The following is a 15,522-nucleotide window of genomic DNA, read 5'->3' on the forward strand; positions in this document are numbered from 1 at the left end:
ATGCAGTTTGAAGATGTTGTGTACAAAATCAACGACAAAAACGGTGGATTGTTCCAGAAGAATGTGAAAGTAGAAGAGAAAACAATACTAAAAGGAGTAAACGGAATTGTTGAACCAGGTGAGATGCTAGCAATGTTAGGTCCATCAGGAAGTGGAAAAACAACACTGTTAACAGCGTTAGGAGGAAGACTTGGTGGAAAGCTTCAAGGAAAAATAACATACAATGATCAACCTTTTTCAAATGTCATAAAAAGAAACACAGGTTTTGTTACACAAGATGATGTTCTTTACCCTCACTTAACAGTGACAGAAACCCTAGTTTTCACAGCACTTCTTAGATTACCAAATACTCTCACAAAACAAGCCAAAGTTGCACTGGCGAAGAACGTTATTGATCAACTTGGATTAACGAAGTGCGAAGATAGCATCGTTGGAGATACTCATCTAAGAGGAGTTTCTGGGGGTGAGAGGAAAAGGGTTAGTATTGGACAGGAATTGCTTATAAACCCTAGTTTGTTGTTTCTTGATGAACCAACTTCTGGTTTGGATTCTACTACAGCGCAGAGAATTGTGTCGACGTTGTCGGATTTAGCGAAAGGCGGAAGGACTATTGTGATGACAATACATCAACCTTCGAGTAGATTGTACTATATGTTTCATAAAGTTCTGTTGCTTGCTGAAGGGAATGTTTTGTATTTTGGAAAAGGCTCTGAAGCTATTCAACATTTTTCTAATATTGGTTATGCTCCTGCTATGGCTATGAACCCTTCAGATTTCCTCTTGGATCTTGCAAATGGTAAAAAAATAATTAAAATTTCCTATGCATTCTTACCAAATTTAACATGTTATTTAATATTTCGGATCATCAATTTTGCAGGTATCTACACCGATGACGCCAAGCATGACCATGTTATAGACAAGCAAAAACTGATTTCAGCATTTAAGAGTAACTCTGATGGACAATTGAAGCTAGAACATCATGAAATCAATGAGTCTGATGGTAAATTTGAAGAGAAAGGTTCTGGAAAATGGCCTACTAGCTGGTCACAACAATTCTTTGTATTGTTAAGAAGAGATATTAAAGAGAGAAAGTATGAATCATTTTCTGGCCTTAGGATTGGTCAAGTTCTTGTGGTTGCAATTATTTCAGGACTACTTTGGTATAAATCTGATACGTCGCACATGCAGGATCAGGTAATGATAATACCTGACTCTGAACGTAGGCACATTTGGCCGAACTGCATTACCAAACATCGTATTTCCATCATTTTTTTTATATTCATGATCTCAACTTCCTTTGCAGATTGGACTATTATTCTTCATAACAGGCTTTTGGGGATTCTTCCCACTCTTCCAAGCAATCTTCACCTTCCCTCAAGAACTAATGATGCTAGAAAAAGAAAGATCCTCAGGAATGTACAGACTCTCCTCCTACTTCGTCTCAAGAATGGTAGCTGACCTACCAATGGAGCTAGTCCTCCCCACAATCTTCCTTCTCATAACATATTTCATGGCAGGACTCAAAGCGACAGCGATAAACTTCTTCGAAACACTTTTCACCCTCTTACTGAGTGTGTTGGTTGCACAAGGACTAGGACTTGCACTTGGAGCTGTTGTACTTGATCAAAAATCAGCAACAACACTTGCATCAGTGATGATGCTGGTTTTCTTACTTGCTGGTGGATTCTATGTTCAGAATGTTCCAAAGTTCATTGCTTGGGTGAAGTATATTTCTATTAGCTACTATACATATCAGCTGTTTATTGGATCACAGTTTCATATTGGAGAAACATACCCTTGTTCTGAAGGTCAGTGTCCTATTGAAGAGTTTCCTCCTATAAAACAAGTGGGGCTTGATTTGAAGACACAATGGATAGCTGCAATGGCTCTAGTAATAATGCTAATTGGTTATAGGCTTATAGCTTATTTGGCTCTTATGAGAATTGGAATCACAAAGAAATTGGCTTAGTTTATTTTTTTATTGTCATGTATGCTATACAGCTCTGTTGCAAGTAATCTATATGTAGTTTTTCAATTGTATAACATTGTCACATCATATATGTTACTTGAAATATTATCAATTCTTATAACAAAACAAGAGGCTAAGTTGAAAGCTATGCTCAGGCTATAATTGGAACTAAATTGAGTTAATTAATTACTCAATGGATAGTTAGTTAATTAATTAGTATCCACTAAGTTTATGATAACTTCATTGCTCAATTTGAAAGAGTGTTACTGTTCAGAAAACTCTTGTAACTTGTTTTTCTCTAGGTGACAAATTTGAATTTCAAACATCTAAAGTGTAACATCCTAAGTCTTTGATTATTTTCTTTTTAGTTCTTCAAGGTTAAGATTACTAATTGTTAGATGTTTAGTATTCTTCTACCTCCCAAATATGACTTCAGGACACCCTTCTTGACAAACATTTTGGCTTCTTCTTCTACCTCCTAAATATGGCTTCAAGACAAACATTTTGGCTTCTTCTTCTACCTCCTAAATATGGCTTCAAGACAAGTGTTTTGGTCATCCACCTTTTCCATCAATGAAATGTATCTTTTCTTTCTTGTATTAAAAACAATATGGTCAGACTTTTAAATATATTATTTGTCAGTCTTCTAAACATAACTGGGTTATTTCTCCTTCGAGTTTAACTAAAAGTTAAACCATTCAATGTTATTCATTTTAATATTTTTTCTCATCCAATCTAGATACAAAGTATATGTTTAGCCGTACTCAATGATTTCTTCTTCAAGAAGTTAGAGCCTACGTATCAAAGATTACATTACTACAAAAAAACACATTTAACCTCGGATGCGAAAGGAATTTAACTTCGATTATAGAGTGCTTTTCCTTTGCTCTCTGCCCCTGTTGTTAACGCCATTCCTGAAGGTTCAACAGAAGCGGTGGCCAATGGTAACTTATCAGGGGATTCTAATATAGAGAGGGGCAATAATAGAATTTTATCTAATTTTGATCTTGCTGCTGAAGGAAAACTCCAGAACCTTATAGCTAAACTGGGAGTGGTGTCTGGCGATACTAGAAGGGATGTTGAGAATAAATTAGATGATTTGAAGAGAGTGGTAATTGAAAGTATGGAAGGTCAGTCGGAGTATTCAGAGCAGTTGCGATGATTGTGTGTTCTTTTAACATAAGGGGGGGAGGTAGCTTAGTTAAAAGGAGAAGAATTAGCCACATTATTCGGAATGGTAGGGCGGATATGATATTAATTCAAGAAACTAAGCTTAAAGAGGTGACGAATTTGACGGTAAAAAGTTTTTGGGGATCAGAGGATGTTGGCTTTTCTTTTTTAAAGGCGGAAGGTCTATCGGGTGGTCTTTTATCTATTTGGAAGAATCAAAGTGTATCGGTGATTTCTTCTTTTGCTGGGATTGGTTATCTTGGGAATAAAGTCTCGTGGAATGGAGGTATTTTTTATATTGTTAATGTTTATTCGGCTTGTTCTATTAGTGATAAACGTGTTCTTTGGTCTCAATTGTTGCTTCTAAAACAAAAATTTGTTGATGGGGAATGGATCATTGGAGGCGATTTTAATGCGGTTAAAAAAAGAAGCGAGCGGTTTGGTCATGGTGAAGGTAGGAGTAATGTTGAGTGGAGGGAATTTAACGAGTTTATTGAAGAGAGTGGGTTGGTGGATGTTCCGTGTAGAGGAAAGAAATTTAGTTGGTTTAGTGGAGATGGTAAGTCTAAAAGTAGAATCGATAGATTTCTTGTGTCGGATTCTATTGTGTCTTCGTGGGGTGTTGTGGGGCAATTGATTGGTTCTAGGGATATATCGGACCATTGTCCGGTGTGGTTGATTTCGGAGAAGGAGGATTGGGGCCCTAAACCTTTAAAATTCAACAACGAGTGGTTCACCGATAAGAACTTCATCTTGTTCGTTGAGAAGGAATGGAGGGGGTTGGATGTGCAAGGTAGAGGTGACTTTGTTTTGAAAGAGAAGTTACGCCTTTTAAAAGATCGTTTAAGATGGTGGAACATGAATGTCTTTGGCAAGTTCGATTTAGAAGTGGAGGAAGGTGTTAGGGATCTCAATGCTTTGGATGATTTGGAGCTTTTGAATGCGGGGGAGATAGTGAAGAAAAAGAAGGCGTCAAAGCGAATATGGATGAATCTCAAGATAAAGGAGAATATGCTTATCCAAAAGTCTAGAATAAAGTGGTAGAATGATGGGGATAATAATAGCAAGTTTTTTCATAGAGTTATGAAGGAGAGGAGAAGTAGGAATCACTTGAGCTCTTTTATTTTTAGTGAAGGTATGGTAAATTCGGTGGAGGATGTTAAAGAGGCGATTAGAATGCATTTTGAGGATAAATTTAAAGAAGATTGTGTAGAGAGACCTATTCTTGATGGCATCACGTTGAATTCATTGAGTAGGGAAGATAGTGAATCTCTTGAAGTTCCTTTTTCGGAAAAGGAAATTAAGGAAGCGGTGTGGAGTTGTGATGGGTCGAAGAGTCCGGGTCCGGATGGTTATTCTCTTCATTTTATCAAGAGATGTTGGAATTTTTTGAAAGAAGATGTCATTCTTTGTTTCAATGACTTTTATAAAGGGGCGGCTTTGTCGAAGGCTATCACATCGTCTTTTCTTTCTCTTATTCCGAAGACTTCTAATCCTTTGTGCCTTGATGAGTATCGACCTATTTGCTTAGTGGGTTGTATTCATAAAGTGATTTCGAAGTTGTTGGCCGGTAGAATTAAAAAGGTTCTTTCGTCGATTATTTCTAATTGCCAAAGCGCTTTTGTTCCGGGTAGGCAAATGATTGATGGGGTTTTAATGGCTAACGAATTGGTGGATTTTGCGTCTAAGGAAGGGAAGGATTGTCTACTTTTTAAAGTAGACTTCGAAAAGGCGTACGACAAAGTTAGTTGGAATTACATTAGATATATTATGAGGAGGATGGGTTTTGGGACGTTGTGGATGAAATGGATGGAGGCTTTGGTCTTTACTAGTAAGATGTCGGTTCTAGTGAATGGTAGTCCTTCTAAGGAGTTTGGAGTGGAAAGGGGTTTACGTCAAGCAGATCCTATTTCTCCTTTTCTTTTTGTTATAATGGCGGAGGGGTTAAAGGCGTTGATTAACAAAGCGGTGGAAAATGGTGATTATAAAGGCTTTTTGGTGAACGGTAATTGCTTCATAGATGTTCTCCAATTTGCGAACGATACTTTATTGGTTGGAGATGGAAGTTGGAATCATCTTTGGGCTATTAAGTCGGTCTTGAAAGGTTTTGAGTTGGTGTCGGGGCTTGGTATTAATTATCACAAAAGCAAGATTATCGGTATTAATGTTAATCCTCACTTTTTGGAAGTGGCAACGTCTTTTCTTTCGTGTAGGAGGGAGTCAAAAGAGTTTAAATTTCTCGGTATTACTATAGGTTCCAATCCTAGAAGAATTTCATCTTGGAAGCCTCTTTTGGATAATTTTAGGAAAAGATTGAATTCTTGGAAAGGGAGATGTCTTAGCTTTGGGGGGAGAATTACTCTTTTGAAGTCGGTCTTGAGTAGCCTCTCGATTTTTACTTTATCTTTCTACAAAGCTCCTAGGAAGATTATAGGGGAGATTAATAAAATGCAAAGCAATTTCTTGTGGGGGGCTTCGGCGGAGAAAAGGAAAATTCATTGGATAAAGTGGAAAGAAGTTTGTCTTCCAATTGAAAAAGGCGGTCTTGGTATAAGGAATTTGGAAGATTTCAATCTTGCGCTTCTTCTAAAATGGAGATGGAGGATTTTAGGAGCTACCGATTCTTTGTGGTTCCGGGTTTTAAAGGCGAGATACGTGGATGTTAAAGTGAAGGCTTTGGTTGGTGATTTGAAAGCAAAAACTCGGAATAGTAAATCGGTGTGGTGGTCGAATTTAATGGCTTTGGGTAAACATCTTCCGGAAGATTTTTTAGCGTCTAATATCAAGTTTTGTGTCGGTATCGGTCATTCTATACCTTTTTGGCATGCTTCTTGGTTGGAGGCGGGTATTCTAAAAGTGATTTTTCCGGGTTTGTTTTCGTCTTCTCTTTTGCAGGAAGTTGCTATTTCCGGTATGGGAGGATGGGTTAGTGGCGTGTGGAAGTGGGGCGATTTCGGCGTGAGTCTTTCGGCTGAACCGGGAGCGGAGGAGGCGCTGTTCCGGTTGAACACGCTGCTGCCAGCAGCGGTGGTTAAGCCCTCGGGGCCGGATCGGCCCGAGTGGAGGATAGAGGTCGAAGGCATTTATACCGTTTCTTCTTGCTTCGGTGCGATTAGGAATTTTTCTATTCCGCTCGGACCGGCCAATCAATTTGATTTTGTCTTCGCGTTATTATGGAAGGTGGAGGTTCCTCAAAAAGTTAAAGCATTTGTTTGGAGAATGTTCAAGAATAAAATTCCTTCTAGAGATTCTCTTTTGAAAAGAGGTATTCTTTCTACTTCTTCGAGTGGGAAGGAGGGTAGTATTTGGTTGGCCATTGTCTGGAGTATATGGTTGTGCAGGAATGACATTATCTTTAATAGCTCACATTGCAATTCAAGCGACTTGATTTGGAGTTGTAAAATCCTTGTTTGGAGATGGTCGTTTGTCGGGAAAATTACACATTCTAATTATAACTTTTATGAGTTTAGCAAAAACCCTTTGTTTTACTTAAGTTAGGTTCTATTTGGTTTGTAATTTTCCTACTGGCTTTTGCCTCTTTGTAACCGAGTTCTAAGAACTTTCGTTCTTTTTCAATATAACTTGCTTACAAAAAAACTTCGATTATAGAGTCGAGGTAACGAAGGGCGTCATGAAAACATGTCATTTTACCCCTCAATTATTGCAAAACAGAGTGGTAAAGTGTTACTCACATGGGTTCGTTCTTTCACAGGAAATAACAAAACTGAAAATTTGAAATTTCCGTTAATTCATAGGAAATTGCAGTATATTTCAAAATTTCCGATATAATAAAAAAGTTTTACTTTATTTTTCAAAAAATTATACCGAAAATTTATAATTGTACTACAAGAATTTTGGTATGTTACCAAAAATTTCGTTCTTGAGCATTCTTCAAATTTGTTCATAAACATTTTTGAAATAATGAAAAATGAAGGAGGTGCCAAGTAAAATATAAGGGGTTGTAGGTTAATTTCTCCTTAAAGGCACCTTTAATTTTTATTTTTATTTGTATAAAAAGGGCTTAAAGGCCCATTTAAATGTTTTTTTTTTACTAAAAGTGCTTAAAGAACACAAAAGTTTTTTATATCTTTTAATATTTTTTTAATATCTTTTTAACTTTTTAATATCTTTTAAAATATTTATTATACATTTAACAAAATAAATACTCAAAAAAATATTTTAAAAACCATATAAAATCTCTTACTAAATAAAAGAACACGATATAAAGTTTTTATAAGTATTCATAAAAGAAATACAATAAACTTATTTTGACTAAAGATAATAATTGTCATAGTAAAATGCAACATAATATTTTCCAAATCACTTGACATTCTAAGTTCATCTCATCATCGCCAACCTCATCATTATTACCAACCTCGTCATCGTTATAATCAATTCGATCAATAAAACTGAATTTTTAGCATTAAGTTCTTCCTTTTTCATTTAAATTTCCATTTTTTTATTAAGTGGGAAAGGAAAAACATTTAGGATGGAACCTCCACCAATGTGATGGCAGCACTACACATATAGGCAAAGAAAACCAACAAAGTTATCATCTCATTACACCAAAAAGATACACATATCACATAAGGCATAATGATGAAGGGGCATATTAAATGAGAAAGACAAAGCAACTATGATGTATAAAGAGAAACTCACTAATAAGTGAAAATACAAAAGGAATAAAAATAGAGTATAAACCTATTTTGCAATAAAATTCCTTAAGGCTATGTTTGGGAGTTTGGAGGGGAGGAGAGGGGAGGGGAAGGCTTGCAAAAACGAAAATTTAAAAAAATATAGAAAAATATTTGATATTTTTTGAAAAAATAATTTTGTTTAGAATGATAAAAGAGTCATTATAATCAAACCAATACATGGGTGCCACATCAATCAAGAAAAACTAGTTTCCCATTAAAACTATCAATGAATTTGTGATTTTTGTAAAGTGGTCAATGCATGCCTCAACCTATATTACTTACTCTCAAGACTAAGGTTCACATGGCATAGAGAGGAGAACAGAGGTCGAATTCAGACCCCATAAACTAGTGACAACTATCATGGGCAGAGGATACACTAGGCAATGGCGAGAGGTTAAAAAATTATAACAAATTCTGAAGTGAAATGTGTGACATCAATTATTACAGGTTATGTGTTGATGAAGATGATGAATAAGCCATAGGCGGCAAAAGAAGAATCTGAATTTCTGTGTGTAAAAATGTTATGTTTACAATATCCAGCTGAGCCAGTATATATACATCGTATAGTAAGCCCAGTATGACATAAGGCCCAATAAACTAAAATACAGAATATTAAATAAAGGCCTAATATAATCTAATACCCCTCCTTAAGCTTGGGGTATATGGAATATAATCCTAGCTTAGAAATATTCTCTGAAAATGGTTTGAAATCTAAAGGTTTTGTAAACATATCCGCGAGTTGCTGAGCTGATGAAACAGGCAGTAGACGGAACAAATTCTGATGTAGTTTTTCGCGTACGAAGTGGCAGTCCAGGTCAATATGCTTGGTGCGTTCGTGAAAGGAGGAGTTGTTTGCTATGTGTATTGCTGATGCGTTATCGCAGTATAGAACGGCAGGGGTGGTGAAAGGTATGCGAAGCTCTGTAAGAAGGTTTGTTAGCCATTGTATCTCACATACAGTGGAAGCCATAGAGCGGTACTCAGCTTCCGTTGAACTGCGTGAGATGGTAGCTTGTTTCTTGGACTTCCAGGAGATGAGTGATTCGCCTAGGTAGATGCAATAGCCTGTTACGGATTTACGAGTTTCTGGGCATGTTGCCCAGTCTGAGTCAGAAAAGGCTTTGAGATGGAGAGTGTTCTTTGTAGGGAACATGATTCCTTGGGCCGGAGAGGTTTTGAGGTAACGCAGTACGCGCATGGCTGCAGAGTAATGGACATCAGTTGGTTTATTCATTTGTTGACTGAGTTGCTGGACGGCGTATGATATGTCAGGTCTTGTGTTGAGGAGATATATGAGCTGCCCGACTAATTTTCGATATTGTGTTGGATCTTCTAATGGTGTGCCATCAGTAGATTGGAGTCTTGTGTCGCGAGCCATAGGTGTTGAAGATGGTTTGCAGCCAAGCATTCCAGTTGTAGCCAGCAGGTCCAGAGTGTATTTGCGTTGACAAATGTTGATTCCATTATTGTTGCGTGCCAGTTCCAATCCCAAGAAGTATTTCATGTGCCCGAGATCCTTAATGTGAAAATGATGCTGCAGAGTTTGTTTGATGTTGTTGATGATATCTAGATTATTTCCTGCAAGGAGAATGTCATCAACATATATTAGAATGAAAGTATGATGATGTTTGGAATTGTGAATAAATAATGATTGATCAGAGGTACATTGGATGAAGTTATTGTTTATAAGGACATTAGAGAGCTTCTCAAACCATTTTCTGCTTGACTGTTTTAATCCATAAATGGATTTGAGTAGTCTGCAGACTTGGTTAGGTGCAGTAGGGGACATGCCTTTAGGTAGAGACATGTATACCTCTTCATCCAATGTGCCATGTAAGAAAGCATTATGTACATCAAGTTGAAAAAGGTGCAAATTTAAGGAAGCAGCAAGAGATAAGATAAGCCTTACAGTGGTCAATTTTGCAACTGGTGAAAAAGTTTCAAAGTAGTCAATACCTTGAATTTGGTTGAATCCTCGTGCAACTAACCTTGCTTTATGTCTCTCTATAGTACCATTGGAGTTGAATTTTGTTTTGTACACCCACTTGCAACCTATTGCTTTCTTGCCTTTAGGAAGAGTGCATAGTGTCCAAGTCTGATTTTTAGTTAGAGCAGTGATTTCATTATTCATGGCTTCTATCCATTTAGGATGAAGACTTGCTTGTTTATAGTTACTAGGTGTTTCATCAGTAGTAATGGCAGAAATATAAGCAAAATAAGTAGGAGAAATGTGAGAATAAGATATATATTTAGAAATGTCATACAAATGAGGAGTATAAATGGCATTACAGTCGAAATCTTTTAGATGGGCTGGTGCAGATCTAAGCCTAGTAGAAGTTCTGTTTGGTGGGGGATTGATGGTGGTTGTAGGTGCATTAGTGGATTGAATTTCCTGTGTATTAACAGGAATCTGTGGACCTGTGATGTCTACTTGAGTAGCAGAATTTGTTGGTGATGTATGAGGTGTTTCATGAATGGGATTAACATGGTTATATGTAGGTTGAGTTGTGTGGGGATCAAATAAGAAGGGAATGGTGGAACTATTATTGTCAAGGGGAGGAGGGATGGTATCTATAGTCTGTGGAGCATAAGGAAAGATTTCCTCATGGAATTTACAGTTCCTAGATGTGAAGATGGATCTGTTATGTAGGTCAAACAGCAGATAGCCTTTAATACCACTAGGATATCCTAAGAATAGACTTTTAATGGCTCTAGGGTCCAGTTTGTCTCGGTTTCTAGAGATGGTGGAGGCATAGGCAAGGCAGCCAAATGTTTTGAGGTCATTGTATGTAGGGTCCGTTTTAAAAAGCAGTTGGTAAGGATTTTGTTGGTTGAGGAGAGGGCTGCAAATTCTGTTTATTAAGAAAGTAGAGTGACACAATGCATAAGACCAAAAACATTTGGAAAGTTTGGCATGAAATAACAGGGATCTAGTAACATTAAGGAGATGCCTATGCTTTCTTTCTACAGTTGAGTTTTGTTGTGGTGTTTCCACACAACTCCTTTGATGCAATATGCCAAGAGAGGCATAGTAAGAAGGCATTAGAAATTCTGTACCATTGTCAGTTCTAAGAGTTTTAATGCTACAAGAAAATTGATTTTGGCAGTAAGCAATAAAGTTCTTAATATGCAGCCTTGTTTCAAATTTGTTATGCATAAGAAATGTCCATGTATATCTAGAATAGTCATCAACAACAGTTAAAAAATATTGGTAACCATCTAAGGAAGGGTGGGAGATAGGCCCCCAAATGTCCATATGCACAAGTTGAAAACAATGAGTAGAAATAGAATGACTTGTAGGAAAGGGCAATTTTGTTTGCTTAGCCAAGTGACAAGTATTACATGTAGAATGTTTATGAGTTTTGATTACAGGAAATTGCTTAGACATGGATTGTAAGACTTCTAAAGAAGGATGACCTAGGCGATGGTGCCACAGGGGGTAGGTGACTTGAGTGATGTTAATAGTATTGCAATTAGCTGTGTGGATGGGTAGTGTGTCCAAGATGTACAAGCTATGTTGCTGAGTCACTTGACCAATCATTTGCTTGGTAGACACATCCTGAATGAAGCAGGAATTGTGTAAGAAAGTAATGGTGTAAGGTGATGTGCTGCATAGTTTGGATATAGATATGAGGCTAAAGTGAAATTCAGGCATATAAAAAACATCATGTAAATGAAAATTATCTGCTAAAATAATAGAGCCAGAAAATTTAGCATAGAGTTTAATACCATTTGGTAGGTGAATATTTACAGGTTGAATTTTAGTAAGGGTGGAGAAATGTTGGATAAAGGGACATACATGGTGGGAAGCACCAGAGTCTAAGATCCATGAAGAGCTATTATGAAAGGGTTTACCTGTAGGGACTATACCTGATATGATGCCTGCATCTGGTGTGTTGGACTTGGCCTGCGAATTGTCTTTCTTTGATTGTTGTAGTAGTTGAAGCAGAAGCTGGTAATCTTCCTTTGATATAGGAAGTTCTTTTTCCGTGGCAGCAGGCTTGGATTCAGGAGCATTCTTGGTGTTCTTTGAACGGTATCCAGGAGGGAAACCATGTTTGAAGTAGCAATTGTCGATAGTATGGTTTGTTTTGCTGCAATTGGTGCAGAGCATAGGAGTTTTCGAAGGAGCTTTCCCTTTATGCTTTGTGTTGGAATTTGCATATAGAATAGCAGGTGTTGTGGTGGAAGCCGGTGAAGTTTGAATCTGTTGTTGAGCAATCAAGGAATAAACCTTGCTGATATTGGGCAAAGGATCAAGAAGTAGAATCTGGGTGCGAATATTCTGATAGTTGTCGTTGAGACCCTTGAGGAAGCACGAAACGTATTCCATGTGTTTGTAATTACGCACAGCTTTGGCTAAATCACAGGTGCAAGGTGTAGGGCATGAACATGAAGGTGTAGGGCGTAAATCTTCAAGTTCATCCCATAGAATTTTCAGATCGGTGAAATATGTGGATAACGATCTATCGCCTTGCTGAATCGAATGTAAATCGCGAAGGAGATCGGAAAAGCGAAAGTAGTTACCTTTCGTGAATCTTTCACGAAGATCTTCCCATAGTTCATAAGCCGAATCAAAGCAAATGGTGCTCTGTGCAATGTGGGGAGATAAGGTACGATTGATCCATGAGAGAACCATGCTGTTGGCGCGATCCCAGAGCTCGAAATCAGGATCGGTAGATGGTGGTTTTGGGAGGCTGCCATTGATGAACGAAATCTTGTTCTTGGAGGTTAAGGCACGGCGCATAGATTTACTCCAGTTGTGGTAATTGTTGTCATCAAGAGGAGGAGCAACAATGGTAGCACCTGGATTTTCACCCGGATGAAGGTAAAAGGGATTTCTTGGATTCAAGCTTGGATCCATGGATATATGCGTTGATTTTGGTGTTGTAGGGTCTTCGTCAGAAGATGTCATGAAGGTGTTATGTGAGAAGAAAGAAAGGATGCGGAAAAGAAGGTTTGTGCTCTGATACCATATTACAGGTTATGTGTTGATGAAGATGATGAATAAGCCATAGGCGGCAAAAGAAGAATCTGAATTTCTGTGTGTAAAAATGTTATGTTTACAATATCCAGCTGGGCCAGTATATATACATCGTATAGTAAGCCCAGTATGACATAAGGCCCAATAAACTAAAATACAGAATATTAAATAAAGGCCTAATATAATCTAATATCAATGGTGTGTCCCATGTCATAATAATGACTATTCAATTCCTTTTGTCTAATCAAATTCCATTGAGGATCATGATGGTGACTATATCCTTCAAAGAAGAACGAGCCCTCTTGAATCATAAAGAACTTAGAAACAAAGCCATAGCTTGGCTTTGTCAACTAAGCCTTATAGGCTACTGTTCTAGACTAGGTTGAGTGTCAATCCTCTGAATTCCAAATCACAATTCCAAATCACTCAGGTCTTATGAAATAAAGAGGACCATATAACGGAAACGTCCAAGAGGTGTAGTGAGTCCTAATTGAGAAGCCCTCTACGACTCATTACATGGGGAGAGTCACAGGATATCATGACACCTTTTCAATGAAACAATTGTTCTGGAGAAGGTTCTATAACCTCTAGACCTTAAACCTTAACTATAATGTCTAATGAACGATAGAAACTCAAAGACATACTATTATAAATCTTTATCCTTACATTTACCTTTGTACGTGACTTAATTACGAGAGTGTTTGTAATACATCCCCACCATTTGACACAATATATGAAGGATTTATGTCGTCAAACTCATCATCATCTAATTTTTTTTTGTTGGAAATCTTGGTATCCGGCCTTGCGACCGGCTTATCTAAGAGGGACTAATCCCGCCGTCCAAGTTCTGTATGGACTGGCCCAACAAGGATTGCTAGCATCTAGCAGGATTCAAACTCAAGACATTGAGAGGAGCACACTCTCAAGACCCAAGCCTCCACCGCTAGACCAACCTTTGGGGTCTATAATTAATTCACTCAATTAACATCCATGTGGATGAAAATCTAAAATTTTCGACCCACACAATTGTACATTTGTCAACCTTTGCATGTGTGGTGTTGCCACTTAATTGCATAAGTGTAAGTAACCATACAAAGTAATAGAGTTTCTTTATGTTTTAAATGTTTCATCTTAGATGATGTTAGCGAAAACTCTCTATTTTAGGATAGTCCCCATTTCAAAAGTGTTTAAATACATAAGTAAAATAAAATAATAAAATATTTTTTAAACAATTGTTTGTTTGACCATGATAGCTTCTCTAAATTCATTGAAGATGAGTGGAAAAATCTTGAAGTGACAGGGAGTGGCAATTTTGTTCTCAAAGAAAAGCTAAATTACAATAAGAGTAGATTGAAGTGGTGGAATAGAAATGTGTTTGGCTGGATAAATCTGAAAATGGAGGATGCAGTGGAGGAGATGAATGATCTAGATAATTTGCTTGTCACTTGTAATGGATGGTCTATAGCTATAATGGTGGAGTACTGAGCTCTAGTCTCTAATGAGATTTGGAGAAATTTGGAGTTAAAAGAGAAAATCCTTAGACAAAAATCTAGACAAATGTGGCTCAAGGACGGTGATTAGAATTCCAAAATATTTCATAAAGTGATGAAAGAGAGTGAGAAGGAATAATATAAATATGTTGACCATTTCTCATGATAGAGTAGAAGGGTTGAAGGAGGTTAAAGATGGAGTGAAGAGTCATTTTGAGAACTTTTTTAAAGAAGATGGTGGATTTAGACCTACTCTTGAGAGTTTAGAGTTTGATTCTTTTTCAGATTCTAATAGGCACATGCTTGAAGAACCTTTCTCAAAGAAGGAAATCAAAAAAATGGTGTGGAGGATGGTAGTAAAAGTGCAGGCCCTGACGGCTTTAGTTTTGAGTTTTTAAAAAATAGTTTGGATGTGGTTAAGGAACATGTGCTTAGGTTCAATAGAGATTTTCATTCTAAGGCTGGGTTAACTAAAGCTTGCATTGCCTCTTTCATAACTCAAATTCCCAAAATTAATAATCCTTAATTTGCTTGGTGGTGTGCCTCTACAAGATTCTCTCCAATTTATTGGCTCTTAGGTTGAGGAAAGTTGTTGGAAGGCTAGTGTCCACAAACCAATATGCTTTTATTTCAAGAAGGAGTGTTATGGATGGTGTTCTGATGGTGAACAAAGTTTTAGACATGGCTAACAGAGATAGAAGAAGTTTCTTGGCTGTGAAGGTATACTATGAGAATGCTTATGATATTGTGAATTGGAATTATATTGGGTTTATCCTCAAAAGAATGAGGTTTAGGGTGAAGTGGAATCAATGGATGGAGGCGTGTATATTCAACTGTACAATGCAAGTTATTGTTAATGGTAGTGTCACTAGAGATTACAAAGTTGAGAAGGGGTTGAGGCAGGGGGTCCTCTATCCCTTTTTTGTTTGTCTTGGTTATGGAGGGCCTTCCTAGAGTAATGAAAAATTCGTGGAGATAAGAGAGTTTCTTAGTTATGTTGTGAATGAGGAGGTATCTTTAGATATCATCCAATATGTTGATGATACTCTGATTCTAAGTAAAGGAAGTCAGAATAATATTTGGTATGTAAAGTCAATTCTTCGAGGACATTAAGGACAAAAACCATAAAAGATTATGCTCATCAAAGATAAAAGATTGATTAGAAAAAAGTAATTATATTTGGCGGACGAATCTAATAAAATTGGCTGCTAA

The 15,522-nt window shown here is 37.2% G+C and overlaps 3 protein-coding genes across 3 annotated transcripts; all 3 read left to right on the forward strand.

The window, feature by feature from the left end:
- On the forward strand, positions 1 to 1,969 carry LOC131651117 (ABC transporter G family member 9-like). Its single transcript, XM_058920784.1, has 2 exons — positions 1 to 1,194; positions 1,304 to 1,969. Exons 1-2 carry the CDS (start codon positions 1 to 3, stop codon positions 1,967 to 1,969), a joined length of 1,860 nt encoding a protein of 619 aa, XP_058776767.1.
- Positions 1,970 to 3,217: 1,248 nt separating this feature from the next.
- Positions 3,218 to 4,183, forward strand: LOC131651118 (uncharacterized). The gene has a single exon (XM_058920786.1). It carries the CDS (start codon positions 3,218 to 3,220, stop codon positions 4,181 to 4,183), a length of 966 nt encoding a protein of 321 aa, XP_058776769.1.
- A 10,273-nt stretch (positions 4,184 to 14,456) lies between these two features.
- LOC131651119 (uncharacterized) lies at positions 14,457 to 15,264 on the forward strand. Its single transcript, XM_058920787.1, has 2 exons — positions 14,457 to 14,663; positions 14,863 to 15,264. The coding sequence occupies exons 1-2, from the start codon at positions 14,457 to 14,459 to the stop codon at positions 15,262 to 15,264; spliced, it is 609 nt and encodes a 202-aa protein (XP_058776770.1).
- The last annotated feature ends 258 nt before the right edge of the window (positions 15,265 to 15,522 follow it).

Source organism: Vicia villosa, linkage group LG2 (assembly GCF_029867415.1).
Source record: "Vicia villosa cultivar HV-30 ecotype Madison, WI linkage group LG2, Vvil1.0, whole genome shotgun sequence".
In the NCBI taxonomy this organism is placed as follows: Eukaryota; Viridiplantae; Streptophyta; class Magnoliopsida; order Fabales; family Fabaceae; genus Vicia; species Vicia villosa.

Excerpts from the sequence above, each read along its gene's own strand:
- LOC131651118 (XM_058920786.1), top strand. The coding sequence starts at position 3,218 with ATGATATTAATTCAAGAAACTAAGCTTAAAGAGGTGACGAATTTGACG.
- LOC131651117 (XM_058920784.1), top strand. The coding sequence starts at position 1 with ATGCAGTTTGAAGATGTTGTGTACAAAATCAACGACAAAAACGGTGGA. Across the intron at positions 1,195-1,303 it reads CGTCGCACATGCAGGATCAG|ATTGGACTATTATTCTTCAT; the intron begins GTAATGATAATA and ends CTTCCTTTGCAG.
- LOC131651119 (XM_058920787.1), top strand. The coding sequence starts at position 14,457 with ATGTTGACCATTTCTCATGATAGAGTAGAAGGGTTGAAGGAGGTTAAA. Across the intron at positions 14,664-14,862 it reads AAAAAATGGTGTGGAGGATG|ATTCTCTCCAATTTATTGGC; the intron begins GTAGTAAAAGTG and ends TGCCTCTACAAG.